We start from the raw sequence: 14,928 nt of genomic DNA, 5'->3' as shown, positions 1-14,928 counted from the left end.
ACAGAGGATTGTGAGGGAAAGGCAGAAGACTTGAGGAAGGCCTGAATCCCACCAGGGCTATATAGCCTTTTATCCTTCCTTCTGAGGTCATTAAAAAAGTGAAACACTGATTCTTGGCCCCAAGAAGACAATTCTGTTATTAAGGTGCATTATATAGGAGGCGGATATTGCTATTATGTGGAAAAAAAAGTCTAAAGGACTGATACTAGGTGAAAGGAAAGAAACGGCAGAAATAAGAACTGTTTCTCATCGACGCCAGATACCTCTAGCTCCGGTAATCAGCGCTGGCAATCTTCCTTCACTTGTTATATGCACTGTGAGGCTGAGCTATGGACTCCCACCTGGATGGAAAGAAAGAAAAGGGGGCCTGCTGCGACCCTCTCCTTCTGGTGGCTTGCACTGGGTAGATGACTGCACTGCTGAACATTACACCACCATTTTAGGTTTGGCGAGATAGAGCAGTTGTGCGTCATCCACTGCTACCAAAACTTTAAAATATAGAGGGGCCTTTGGCTCCACCCAGAGACAACTGGCAGTTTGGTAGATCCCCTCCGCACGCTTGTACTTTAAGTCAAAAGAAACTATTTTACGTCTCAAAAGGTACCCCAAATCATCACACATGAAATTGTTTCTGATATAAATGCATTTTATACAGAAAGCTTCCCGTACTGTGTGTCACTGCAGCAGGATTTTAATGTTTGAGACAGAACCCAAAATACAAGGTAGACCTTCTGGCTTTCCTAGTGGTTATTACGTTACCTGTTGCCCATCATTTGGCCAAAAAAAACAGTGAGATATATTCTTCGGTGCACTGAGGTCTGCTGGCAATGTGAGGCTTTTCAGTCTGTTTCTCTTAATGGCTCCATCCAATGTAGTGATACAGTACCTGTTACAGCGCATATGAATTTCAACGTATGGATTTCTTCCCCAAAAGCTCCTCACTTCTAAAATAGTCAGAATCGTCTCCAAACTTAAGAAACAGTCTCCTTCGCTCACACAGAGGCCTCCTCAAGAAGGACTTTTTCAGGGTGAGTGAGAACAAGAGGCCTGAAGTCTAAGCCACCTTTTGGGGACACTGTCTTCTGTCTGTGGTAGGCTTTACAGAACCATATCTCTGTACAGAGTGGGCTGTCAACAAGCAGTCTCTAATCCTACCCTTGAAAACAAAGAGCAGGAGTAGTCAAAGCCTTGCTACATTTTTGTGTTTCTGATGGGAAAATTAAAGCTGAAAACCAACACTGTTATCAGGCGATGCCCCTGGGATGTGAAGTAACAGTGCAAGGATTCAGCTCTCCAAGGAATATAGAACTGTGTCATTTTCAGGTTTTTACAGCAATGCAATCTAATGGAACTACTAAGTGGCGGCTGGGGCTCTATTGCTGCTGCCCTCCCTCAGTTACCAAAGAGCAGCCTGGATTCTTGGGTGTCACCCGACATATTCTCTAGTTTGTCCCCAATGCACATCAAAGAATCGGGCTAATTTAGTGAACTCTGTTTTTTTTTATACTTTGTTTGCGGCAGACCAAAGCATTCGGAAACAAACTAGTGGAAGGCTTGCCCCATTAGACCTTTGAACTCGTAGAGCTAAAGAATGGGGCTACCAAACAATGTAAAACAATGTGCATTTACTGGAATTAAGACAATATAATAGCATCAACCAGTAGTCAAGCAGGTGTACAATACAATTCACATAAAAATCATGGATTCCATACCTATACGCAGGTCCCTTTGCAGAACACTTTTATCGAAAACATAAAAGGATAAGAATTGAAAATTTCTTGGAATGTCGAAGTAAAAATCTTCGCCATAAAACGGACTGAAAGAAATAAAAAATTGACTTTAGTATGATAAAAAGCATTTTATAAAACATTGTAATTGTCAGTCGTAAAAGAATAAAAACAGCTTGTATTAGCAGGTTTTTAATGATTAATATGCCAGAAAACGTACTCCTTCCTCATGCAATTCTAGCGCTTGAGAATATTGCTTCAGGACCCTGACAAGTTAAACAACAATGTGCGCATTCCAGGACTCTTCACATTAAAAAAGCCTTCCTTTAACCAGGTTTGTAAATAGTGAGGAGACAAACTGGGGGGGCACCAAATTTTATGCACGCCAACATAGCATTGACAGAAGGGTTCTCATCGTGGACTGAAGGAACAAAGAGCCAGCAAAGTTTAAAACCCTAGTTATAAAGACCAAAGACCTCATTACAATGGCTGCTGTAGTGACACGGGTAATATCATCCCAGGAAATTCCTACACTGTGTGGTGAGGTATTCCCACCCCATTCTGAGTTCCCCTAGTGGGAATCGGGGATAATGTGGTAATACCAGTGGGGTAGCAAAACTTGAGGGGGGGGGCCTGCAAAATCCACGGAGCGCACCCCCCACCCCTCTCCCCCCCAACTATCCAGACTCAGTCAGGAGCTCTCAGGCCAGGGGCCGGCCACCTGTGCACAGTGGTGGAGGGCTCCCTTCCTGGAGCTCGGGGGCCCCACGCATTGCGGGGTCTTATGTTACACCACTGGGTAATACTTCATGGCTTCCTCGTAAACTCGCCAACTGTAAATCTCAAAACCTTATGGTCTTGATTGGCAAAAATGTTGCTAGTTTTTCATGCGGCTATCTCTGCGCGAAACACCCCATGGACATATTGAGGGCCTCAGTAGTGTAATATTCGAGAATAATTTATGAATTCATAGTGCATGGACCATACATAGACCAGAACATATTGAGGGCCTCAGTAGCATAATATTCAAGAATAATTGATGAATTCACAGTACATGGACCATACATAGACCAGAACATATTGAGGGCCTCAGTAGCATAATATTCAAGAATAATTGATGAATTCACAGTACATGGACCATACATAGACCAGAACATATTTAGGGCCTCAGTAGCGTAATATTCAAGAATAATTGATGAATTCATAGTACATGGACCATACATAGACCAGAACATATTGAGGGCCTCAGTAGCATAATATTCAAGAATAATTGATGAATTTATAGTACATGGACCATACATAGACCAGAACATATTGAGGGCCTCAGTAGCGTAATATTCAAGAATAATTGATGAATTCATAGTACATTGACCATACATAGACCAGAACATATTGAGGGCCTCAGTAGCATAATATTCAAGAATAATTGATGAATTCATAGTACATGGACCATACATAGACCAGGACATATTGAGGGCCTCAGTAGCGTAATATTCAAGAATAATTGATGAATTCATAGTACATGGACCATACAACCCAATGTAAAGCGCTCCAAAAAGTTACGTTTTCAATGCACAGGTACACGGCCCACCAACGAGGCTCACTTTTGTTGTGGACAGAAATGTGTTATGTTCCTTCATTTTCTGTTCTGCTCTTCTGCCATTTTTTGTCTCCTAGCTCTTGCATTAGGAGCTAACAAGACAAAGCTATATCCTAGACTAGTCTATCACATAACTGGGTTTTAGAAATAGATATAACTCAATTTGGAACAGCTCCAACCTTCCCTTTAAAGTTAAAATTTCGATTTTAAAACATTGTTTTTGACCTAAATAGAACATTTCGTTACTTGTGTATTTGTGAGATTCAGATCGTAGACATGGCCTTCAGCTGCGATTCAGTGGGCGGGTAACACGGGTAAGAACTGCTACAATAAAGCACACGTTTACAAGTCGCGTGAGGGGCGGGGACTGACACTTGCTCAAAACCCACAAGATGGCAACCTCGGAGGTTTGCAAGAAACTCATTCTTAAAAATGCGCAGCTCGAACGTCTCACTGTGGTTGATCGCCCACAATTTCCGTGTCTCCCGGAAATACAGCAGACGCATATCACAGAAGATTTCAGCAAGCCGGGGAGGAAGGAAGCGAGGAGAGCAAAACCAGCTTCCCCTTTATCTGTCGGTGTTGCAAACGCAAGACATTTTATCAATTAGGCCACAGCGAAAACCTTTCCACAGGTCGGTTTTGTTATTTTGCTTAAACACAGGCACAGCCACATTAGTTTAGTACAAAGCAAAATAATTCTTAATTGGCCACGCTCTGACCTCTCCAAATAAATGGTACGTAGAAAGAGATGTACTTATATACTTGAGTCAAACATCGCACATCTGCTGAAAGCAGGTACATCTTAAGGATTATGGAGGGCCCTGTTCGGTACAGCTTTGAATTTATGATCAAGTGTCCGCTCGACAATGCCCCATTTGGCTAGGTCACTGACAGTGCACACTCATCCAAATTTTAAATGCGTTTACAACTAATATTCGGGGACAGAGACATATGTTTCCAATATTGTAACACAGCAGTAGCTCACTAGTATTTCTGCAAATAATCTCAGGGACACCCGCCCATTTCTCATATGTGAGGTCCTATTTTGATCTAAAAGAAACTTTTTGGGATGTTGCATGAAACAAACACCACATTTCTCTGTAAAATGTCGGTAATAAACTCCCACATTACCGTATTGAAAATAAATTAAACGAAAATGGTCTTTAAAACAATCTGTGTTTAAAAATCATTCCAGGTTGGCAGAAACTGCGTGGAGAACTGAGCCTGCTCTATCAGGGCCCCCTGAAAGCCAGGGGCACTGGGCCAGAGCCCACTTTGCCCATGCCTTAAAGCGACTCTGGCCGAAAGTTCGAAAAACCAAACGGGTAACAACATTTTTGGTAATGATTACACAGCTCTCACGATTTCCAACTTACTGCTTGAGCAGCTCAGCCAGATCAGTTTGTTTTCTGGTACTAGTAGTCCTGTAATCAGTACTAACATTGGAAAAGAATGAGCGCTTAGATCCTAGGGCCGTGCAATTTAATGTCGGCGCCCCGAATATTAAAGTTCAGTAACACTAAATCCACCACAAGCGTCTTTAACTGTCCATTAATCCAACACTTGCAGGTTCCTGCTTTCTCAGTTTGTGACGGGTATTCCGTCTTTCTCGTCCTCCCACTTTATTTGTGCGTTTTCCCCTCTCTTGAACTAGTAAATGTCGGATAACGAAAAATAAGTGTTGGTGGAAACCACCGGCTCAAATTAAGCCCTGGCCCGTTTAACTCGGAATACAGAGAAAAAAGACTGGACTGGATCAGGTTCTCACTTAAGGAATTCGGCGCTCTGGTAATGGCAAACGGAACATTCATATTAAAAAATTCTTCACTTGGTGGGGCGTGGCTTGGACGGCAGGAGGAATGGCCGCCTGAACCGAGTGCTCCGCGGGAAGGGAGAGCGAGTCCTGAACCACCACTGCTTCCAGAGCCGCAACTCGCCCCAGAACTAAGGTACCGGCACTGGGACCCTTGCTGCATCCTCCGATGTGCTGAAATCGGCCTGGGAACCGGCTTTACCGTCCTTTCTGGACTTTGCCGGCAGTGCACACTCCGACCCGGACTGCGCCTAAAATGGCGGCGCCCGGTCGCAGCTGCATCGCCTGACCCCACGAGCGCACACAGCGCTCCTACTAACAGCAGACGCCTACCAGGGTCAGAGGAAGCGCCTCAATAACGAGATCCACCCCTCAAGTACTGCTGATGTGGAGGTTGACAGCCAGGCATCCCGGCAGACATCGACTGGCTCGACGTGCCTGACCCCAAAATGGCGGCGGCGCCGACCCCCGCGAAAAATCGGCGCCTCGACTCACGGTGAGCTCCTATGCCCTTCTTAAGCCCATCTTAAGCCCATCCATTGCCGAGTCCACCATCCAAGAGAAATTCATGTGGATCTGTGCAGCCCCATCTGCCACACCATAATTGGAAGTGACTACTTGGGCCACGTGCCAGTGCTGCCAGTGCTGCCTATCAAATGAGCATCAAGGCCCGCCTCATTGCTTCATTGCCGAACGTCTCACCTAATGTGAGGAAAACTCACCCCTAACCTAATTGAGAAGCATAACCCTTTTGCTAAATAGCGCTCAGTCTCAGCGCCTACGCACTTTCTCTGTGTGCTCTCTACTCTACCATAAGTCTGTAGCCAGTGTTCCACATAAACACAGGTAGCACTGACAACCCAGGAGGAGTTCTACTTCCACGATCTACAAGAGCGACAAGAGCAGCACACCTCAGCTAACACCTAACAGGCTATCAGGCTAACAGTCACTGTTCGGTACTGCACCTTGCTCATCCACATTCCAGTAGCCATTACCAGTAGCCATTACCCAGGGTCATACATCCTTTGTTCCTTTGGACTCCGATCCTGTCCCCTCAGGTGGCCAAGGGGTGTATGTAATCGTGCAAACGTCCTCCTTTTTGCGTGGGTGCCAGTCACGACTGCCAGCAGCGTCTTCTTACAGTATCTTCCACAGTATCTAAGTCCTGGCCGGCTCCTCACAAACACGATCAGTGATCAGCATCAGTGATTCCACTGCCATCTCATAGCACGTAGGTGCCCGGCCTCGTCAACAAGCGGTGCCCTTCAACAGCGACTAAGTCCGAGCAGGCTCCCAACGAGGGCGAACTCAAACCAGACAACAATGGCAAATACAGAGGACAGGAATAACCCTAAAAAAGTAAAGCCTGGAAGTCTGTTGGACTCACCCATCAAAAGTAAGACCGACATGGCAGCCAATATAGAAATGATCCTAAAGAAGATGGCGGATCTACATGATCTTTCCAAATCTACCAAAGCCAACACCGACTCGATGCAACTGGAGCTCACTGCAATCAGAGCAGATATAAATGTGATTAACATTGGCTTGGGCGCAGCTGAACAACGAATAAGCGACGTGGAGGACATATCGAAACAATCAGTCGCCAAAATCAAAAGTCTAGAAAAGATCACGGAGGAAATGAAGCGTCACAATGCAGAGTTGGAGGACAGGAATAGAAGAGGCAACATCAGGATCTTTGGTGTGCCGGAGAATTCCGAAAAAGATGCGGATTCCTGCGTGGCTTTCCTCGAATCATGGATTCCCATGTTAACCAAATTGTCCTTCCCACACGGCCTTGAGCTAGATAGGGCACACAGGATCCCCACCTTCACTGCCAAGAACTCCAATGGCCCTAGACCGCTGATCTGCAAACCACTTAGATTTCAACACGTAGAGATGATCCTCCAATTCGCGAGAAGAAACCACGCCATCACATGGGAAGGCCATAGAATCATCTTCACACAAGACTACTCTAGAGACACGGTATCAATCCGCAAAGGGTTCCTGGAGCTCAGAGACAGGCTAAGATCCAAAAGCATTCCTTTTTCTTTTGCCGGACCAGCGAAATTCAGGATCGTCGTCAACGGCCATCCGAGATACTTCACGGACCCCAAAGCCCTTGCAGCTCTTCTGGAAGATCGTCAGGAACAAGAAATGGACCTAGCGTTAGGCCTCTCGAACAAGAGGAAAACTTGATATCATATGTGTCACACGCAATCAGGCTCATTCTCAGTCTCGAGCTCAAGTGTAAAATGTCATTGTCGTGCTTTATTGGTGCTAGTCATTAACTCGCGGTTTCAGGTCTCCACATGTCTCCACAGGTATCCTCATCTGTAATGTGAGTAGGCCTTGTGCCCCATGCTTTATTATTATTACGAGTTCTACTCACGTACGTTGCATCGACATGTTATAGGCTACGTTGATTCCTCTACAATCTAGTTTTTGCAATTTGGTTTGTGCCCAGATAGAAGGAGGAAACTTTGATGTAAGAATTTTGTTCTTTATTGCTCTTAAAATGCTCCTAGTAGGCCTTGTGCCCCATGCATTATTATTAATACGGGTTCTCCTCAAGTACGTTATTTCTTCATGTTATAGGCTACTTTGATGTAACAATATTGTTCCTTATAGATCAGAAAATGCTCCTATGTGCTGACCAACACAGGACAGTTACAATGTTTTGAATTTCTAGAGTATAGATTATTGGATTTATGGAGTTATTCATTCCGCCCAGGCTCAAGGGTAAGTTCGAGGTCATCTCAACTCACCGTCAGGGATGGTTGTACTAGTTGACTGTTGTACATTTCTCATGCTTTATACCAACAGTGTTTTATTTTAAGACTGGAAGCTTCTAGATATCTTCTATGTATCCCTTAACTCCGCCTTGCACGGGTCTGCCGTCGCACTCCCGATGTACGTTTTGGGGGGGAGGGGGGGAGGGACAGAGGGAGGGGGTGGGGAGTAGGGGGGGGGGTAGGAAGGGGAGAAAAGGGAGCTGTAAGGGTCCAAAGAGCCCTAATGTCCTTTCTGTACGTTGTATGCTGTTTTGTTCTTAAGGTTACCTATGTCACAAATGTCAATTGTATTTTTTTACAGTCCACTATGAGTCCACACGTTGTCCCACATGTTGTGCAGCCAGGGGTTTCATCCACTGCCTGCCTTAGATCACAGCGCACTATCTCAACGACGTTCCTCATCCCCAATGGCTAAGATAAACTCGTTGGCCGACGACCTCACAATAGTCTCTCTCAATGTTAAGGGCCTAAACCATCCGGTAAAAAGGAGGAAAATTCTTGATTATATCACCAAATCAAAGGGTGACATTATTTTGTTGCAAGAATCCAAATTGTCCGAGGAAGACCTACGTTTCCTTAATATTCATTGGGCATCACACATCCTGTCCTCACCAGCTTCCCACAAAAAAGGAGGGGTTATTACCATCTTAGCGAAAAACGCAAACCTTACTCTAATCTCACACTCCCACGACGAAGTAGGCCGGCTGTCCATTACTAATCTTCTCAGGGAAGATGACCCTATTCATGTTCTAAATATATACGGCCCAAACGCAGACGACCCAGATTTCTGGGAATCGGTCTCACAGTCCCTAGAACCTATCCCTACTGATGATCTGTTGATAGTGGGAGGTGACTTTAATCTCCCCCTGGACCCGATCCTCGATAGGCAATCCAAATGTGCCTTCCACCCTTCCCGATCACATGACGCCCTCCTTCGCATATGTGACAGATACCACCTGAAAGACTCGTGGCGCTTACAAAATCCAGACGGTAGGGACTACACGTTTTACTCTGCACCTCACAATTCCTATTCACGTATCGACTTCATATTAGTTTCAAGCCCCTTCACACACCTTATAGAGGAGACAGAGATAGCCCCCAAATTAGTCTCTGATCACGCATGCATCAGAACCAAACTAGCTGGCTCCAGATCGATTTTACCACCTAGGAGATGGCGATTCAATGACGAAACACTTGCAGATCCCACAAACAAATTATTAATATCGGAGGCAATTGAGGATTATCTCTCTTTAAATGACACCCCCGACACTACACCTACCACCCTGTGGGATGCTCTGAAGGCCACAATCCGAGGGACCATCATCACAATCAGGGCAAGGGTAAACAAGACTCTCAATAAAGAGCTAGTAGATCTAGAGCAGCAGATTACCACACTCGAAACCCAACACAAATCCAACCCGCTTGACTCTTCCGTCTTTGATACTTTGACCAAGAAAAAATATGAATATAACACCATCACCAGCAAACGGGCGGGGGTATGGGTTAACCGATTCAAGGCCCTGAAACTGTGCGAGGGCAACAAAGCAGGGAAACTGTTGGCCTCCTATCTCAAACACAAACAGAAACTGACTACCATATCGTCCATTAAAGACTCAGGCAACGTCACACACACCAAACAATCTAACATCCTTGACACTTTTAAAAAATTCTATGAAGACCTATACAAAAATGACAAGATACTAGATGAAAATGCCTGCGCAAATTACCTCTCTTCACTCCACCTCCCGAAAATCTCGGAATCTGACAAATCCCATCTGGACTCCCCAATCTCTGGTTCGGAAATCAAAACAGCGATTAACACCCTGAAGAACAATAAAGCCCCCGGCCCAGACGGCTTCACTGCACCCTTTTTTAAGGCCTTTGCGGACCAAATTAGCCCCCCACTCCTAAAACTCTTTAACTCCACTGCAAACAATGGCGGTGTTTCTCCATCAATGAGCGAAGCCACAATAATAGTTCTGCCAAAAGAGGGGAAGGATCCACTACTCACTAAAAATTACCGTCCCATATCCTTGATAAATCTGGACTACAAGATTTATGCTAAAATCTTGGCGAGCAGACTAAACTCCATTCTCCACAAAGTAATTAGCCCCTCGCAGGTTGGCTTCCTAAAGAACAGGACGTCCAACGACAACACTAGACTACTATGCCACATCCTGGAAAAGGCAAGATCCTCTTCCGCGCCAATGGTAGCAATAACCTTGGACGCGGAAAAGGCATTTGACAAGGTTTCATGGTCCTTTCTGCGCCAGTGTATGTACGCCTTCAACCTGGGAGATACCTACACCAGGATGGTGATGGCCCTCTACTCTGCACCTTCGGCCAGGATAGCTATAAACGGCACCCTCTCGGAACCGTTCCGTCTCTACCAAGGTACAAGACAGGGCTGCCCTCTCTCACCAGCACTCTTTCTCTTAGCCCTTGAGCCCCTCATTACAGACATCAAATTTAACAGAGACATCGCGGGTATCTCCTTTGGGGACACGCGAGTCAAGTTAGCTGCATATGCAGACGATATCTTGATTGCGACCGAAAACCCTACTACCTCCATTGCTGCCCTAATGACCTCGATAGACAGATACTCCTCCCTCTCCGGATACAAATTAAATAGGGATAAATCCGAAGTAAAACCTCTAAATGTCCACACTTAGAAAGAGGTGTTGGGCGACTCCGGCCTTCTCTGGCAAACAGGAGTGATTAAATATTTGGGAATCGAATTCACGGATGAGTTATTGAGTACCCTTAAACATAACGAAAACAAAATCCTGATCAAAATCAAAAATTTGCTGGACGGCTGGTCACCCCGTTTCATCACCTGGTGGGGCCGTATCGAAACTATAAAAATGATGATATCACCCATGGTTAACTACCTCGTCACGATGCTCCCACTCGTCCTCTCCAAAGAATTCCATGCTAAAGTAGATAAACACATCTCGACTTTTCTATGGCAGGGCAAAAAAGCGAGAATTAGCTTAAAAAAACTTCGATTGGATAAGAAACTGGGAGGAGTTAATCTGGCGGATTTTAAAATATACCAAATAGCCTTCTTAGCAAAACAGGGGTCCTACTGGATATCCTCCCAACCGGACTATAGCCCAGTTTGGCTATCTGTAGAAAAAGCGATACTGAAGGGGCTCAGCCCCAGCGCCCTACTCACTGTCAAACCCAGCCCCAACCTAGGTCCAGGTCTAATCTTCAAAAACACGAAAATGGCTCTCTTAAAAGTCAGTAAATATTTACCACATCAATTCCGAAACTCACAGTGGGAGTCTTTATGGCACAACTCAACCATCACATACAAAGGGAGACCTCTCAATTACCACGCCTGGATAGACAAGGGCGTCATATTCCCCCACCAACTCGTCGGAAACGCGCTACCCCTAACCTTTAAAGAAATTCAGGTTAAGTTCCACCTCAATAACATTGAATTTTATAACTTCCTACACATTAAAGTAGCTCTAACAAAGGCTAATCTGAATGATGCCACTCCTTCCCTCCTAGATTTATTCCCCTCCCTTAACAAACAAGGACACCAAGTCTCTAGCTTGTACAAATTGATGCGTCCGCAAGCGTCCTCACTAAATGCACCCATCCATCGATACTGGGACTCATTCTCCTCCGTACCGAACTCGGACACAATTTGGGCCAGAACGTGGGAATCCACCACCCGCCACAAAATATGCCCTACACTGTCTCAAACCAAGTTCTGGCTTCTGCATAAAGCATTCTGGACTCCCAGGAGGTTGTTTCTTCACAAAATCAAGGACGATGACACGTGTTGGAACTGCTCAGGGGTGGGAGGAGATCTGGAGCACTTAGTCTTCAAATGCCCCAGTGTTGTCTCGTATTGGGACAAGATCTTTGGTTTCGTGAAGGAAGTCCTCCATATTACTCTACCAAGAGAATTCTCGTCGCTTGTACTAGGTTTTGCCAAAGCAGTCTCTCTCAATGAAAACAATAAAGCCCTACTGGACCTGCTGCTGACGGCTGGGGTTAAAATCATACTTAACAACTGGAAAAGCACGAGCAAAGCCTCCTTTCCTCACTGGTTGAACTGGGTATCGTACTTGAGAGGTGCTGACAATATATCCTTGACCTCCACTCCGTGGAGACCCCCATCGAGGAAAATCTGGTCCTCGCTGGACGCTCATTTTGATGCTTACAAACCTCCTTGAATCTTGCCTACAAGGTCCTAAAGCGCGTCATCACACAATGTTTCATTCTGATTGTTAGCCAGTCTATGTTTTTGTACTTTCTTAACCACAGAGTGATGACTCCAGCTCCCACATGTGCTACAGGTTTGGGATACGTAAATGTTCATCTTATGTAGCCTCTGCAATAGTGGGGTGGTGCCTACCTCCATCAAGGTCAGGCTTTACATGACACCAGTTATCATCGGAATGTATGTGGTCATTTTAAGGGGTATTTTATGTAACATGTTGGACTCATTGTTTTATGGACTCAATTGCATTATTGGTACCAACTTTCTGTATTCCTAGCCATGTGACTAACTATTCGTACTGAACCGACTATTCCTGTACTGTTGATTCTCTTTGCAGCTCCTAATAAAAATCTTTTGAACTAAAAAAAAAAAAAATTCTTCACTTGGACTCCAATTATATATTTTTGTTTCAGCTCCTCATCACTATGGTTACAAGATGACTGTCATCGGGGACACCGTTTTCCAATCCTGGGCTTTCCTTTAAGGGTCTAATTGATTCTGAGAGCTGTATACTTAGTTCACTTGATCTAAGCCAGTTTCGATGGAAAAAGATAATTCAAGGACTGGAACATAATTTATGTTCCAGTCCTTGAATAATGTCCTTGATAACAGTCATCTGATATTCCTGCCCATGACCGGGGCCACTGGAATTATGTGGCACGGAAGAACCCTGTTACGCAGAAGGGCTGAGTAAATCATGCTGCAAAAAAAGACAAGTTATGTGACATTTTGTGAGCGTATTACCTCACTTTTTTGTCATATTCGGACATGTTAACACTATCTAGGCAAAGTATAATCCAATCAGTCATTTACAAAAGAGGGGAGAGGTCTGATTGCCCTTTTCCCAATCACCACTTAGAAAGAGTGGTAGGTCCAGCCACAGTCGTGCCCTCAATACAATAGTGAATGCAATTATACTGAGCTGTTCCCAAGTAAAAGGAAAGAGAAAAAATGTACGTGTAGTTTGGGTGTATAGGATGGTGTAGGGTCAAGAAAACTCCTACATGTGGGCATCCATTATGTTGGATGTAATGCCCTCACACACCCTTTCAGGTGTCATGCTTCATCTGGGTTTGCTCCTCGTTGGGTCGGCGGTGCAATACCCAACGGGCAACACCTCAAAGAGGGGCACTTTGGTGGAGATATTTTATCCAACTGCCGTATAGATGAAGAGCGGGTGTGGGAACAGTATTGCGTAGATGTGTGGGTGTGATGTAAAATAAAGTTGGGGGTACCGGGAATTAACTTTATTCTGGGGGTCCCCTGCTCTAATTAAAAGGAAAACTATCCGGTACTGGCTGGAATGTTATGCTTCCAGATTGTGAGTAGCGGTATAGTATGTGCTGTGTTTGGTCGACATGTTTCTCGCTCTAAAGCAATTAGCTAGCGATTCTTCAGGACCTAACAGTAGATAGTGTGTCTAAAGTGTTGACTGTCTACAGTAATTTATTAATGTCTCAATTTCAGACAACTATTCAGTTATGTGTTGCTACCAGAGAAAGGGGTGTATCCTGCGTCATAACTGTCGGACTGCTTCTACCTAACCTAACTGGTTCCGGCGGAGATGGGTAGGTGAGAGACTGCACAACGCAAGAGCCCACAAATTGTGAATGGTTCAACCCGTTAAATACCCCGCCGGATACTGTTGGAGATTGTACAGGAAACCAATTAGGTAGAAGCGTCTTTATTTTACATCACACCCACATGTCTACGCAATACTGGCCCCACACCCGCACTTCATCTATACGGCAGTTGGATAAAAGATCTCCACCAAAGTGCCCCTCTTTGAGGTGTTGCCCGTTGGGTATTGCACCGCCGACCCAATGAGGAGCAAGCCTAGATGATGAAGCATGACACCTGAAAGGGTGTGTGAGGGCATTACATCCAACATAATGGATGCCCACATGTAGGAGTTTTCTTGACCCTACACCATCCTATACACCCAAACTACACGTACATTTTTTCTCTTTCCTTTTACTTCGGAACAGCCCAGTATACTTGCATTCATCATAATCCAATGAGTACCAGTTTGTCACCCAAATACAGCAATAAACAAGAGAAAGGTGACCAATCAACTTTTGCACTAGGGCTTCCCCTGCGCAGCCACACGTCTCTGCATTTTTGGTAAATTTTGATCAATTCGAGGTAGAAATAAAATTCGTTTTTTGTTACATCCTGCAGAGGATAATGGAGTATGTGGCAAATTGTAATGTAGAAAACACAGCTGCTGAAAAATTGCAGAATTCCGGTGGCATTGCCCATGCCTACCCACATCACTTTTAGCCCCTGTTTGAATCAAAATGTTAGACACGGGGGTCTCAAGTTGGAAGGGTTTGTACCTTGCCAAAGTAAGGACCCCTATTCTAGTTAGGGTAAATGGATTATACAGCTAAGATAACCTCTGCTCGCCCACTTGGTAGCTTGGCATGAGCCGTCAGGCTTATCTCAGAGCAATGTGTAAAGCATTTGTACATAATCACACAGTAACACAGTGAAAAAAACACAAAAGGACACCATACCAGTTAAAAGAAAAAAAAGAACCAATAAGTAGCTGAATAAAACGAGAGCAAAACAAAAAAATCCGACATACACAAGAAAAGATACCACTTTTAAAAGATTCAAAATAGTTCAGTCCATAGGAAACTATAGACGCATCACTTTTACCACAAAGTACCTGGGATACGTCAAAATCATAGAAGAAAAAAGGTGCAGGGTAGTTGAGGTGCCGGAAAAAGAAAGCAATGCATCAA

General features: G+C 44.7%; 1 protein-coding gene across 1 annotated transcript in view; it reads right to left on the bottom strand.

The window, feature by feature from the left end:
• Positions 1 to 14,928, bottom strand: part of RASA2 (RAS p21 protein activator 2) — a 555,017-nt gene that overhangs the window by 391,606 nt on the left and 148,483 nt on the right. The window contains exon 3 of the mRNA XM_078666395.1: positions 1,713 to 1,816. Coding sequence (XP_078522521.1) covers positions 1,713 to 1,816 — 104 coding nt within the window. The remainder of the gene's footprint in view (positions 1 to 1,712; positions 1,817 to 14,928) is intronic.

This window comes from Lissotriton helveticus, chromosome 11, assembly GCF_964261635.1.
Source record: "Lissotriton helveticus chromosome 11, aLisHel1.1, whole genome shotgun sequence".
In the NCBI taxonomy this organism is placed as follows: domain Eukaryota; kingdom Metazoa; phylum Chordata; class Amphibia; order Caudata; family Salamandridae; genus Lissotriton; species Lissotriton helveticus.
This window is presented reverse-complemented; position numbering and strand designations above follow the sequence as displayed.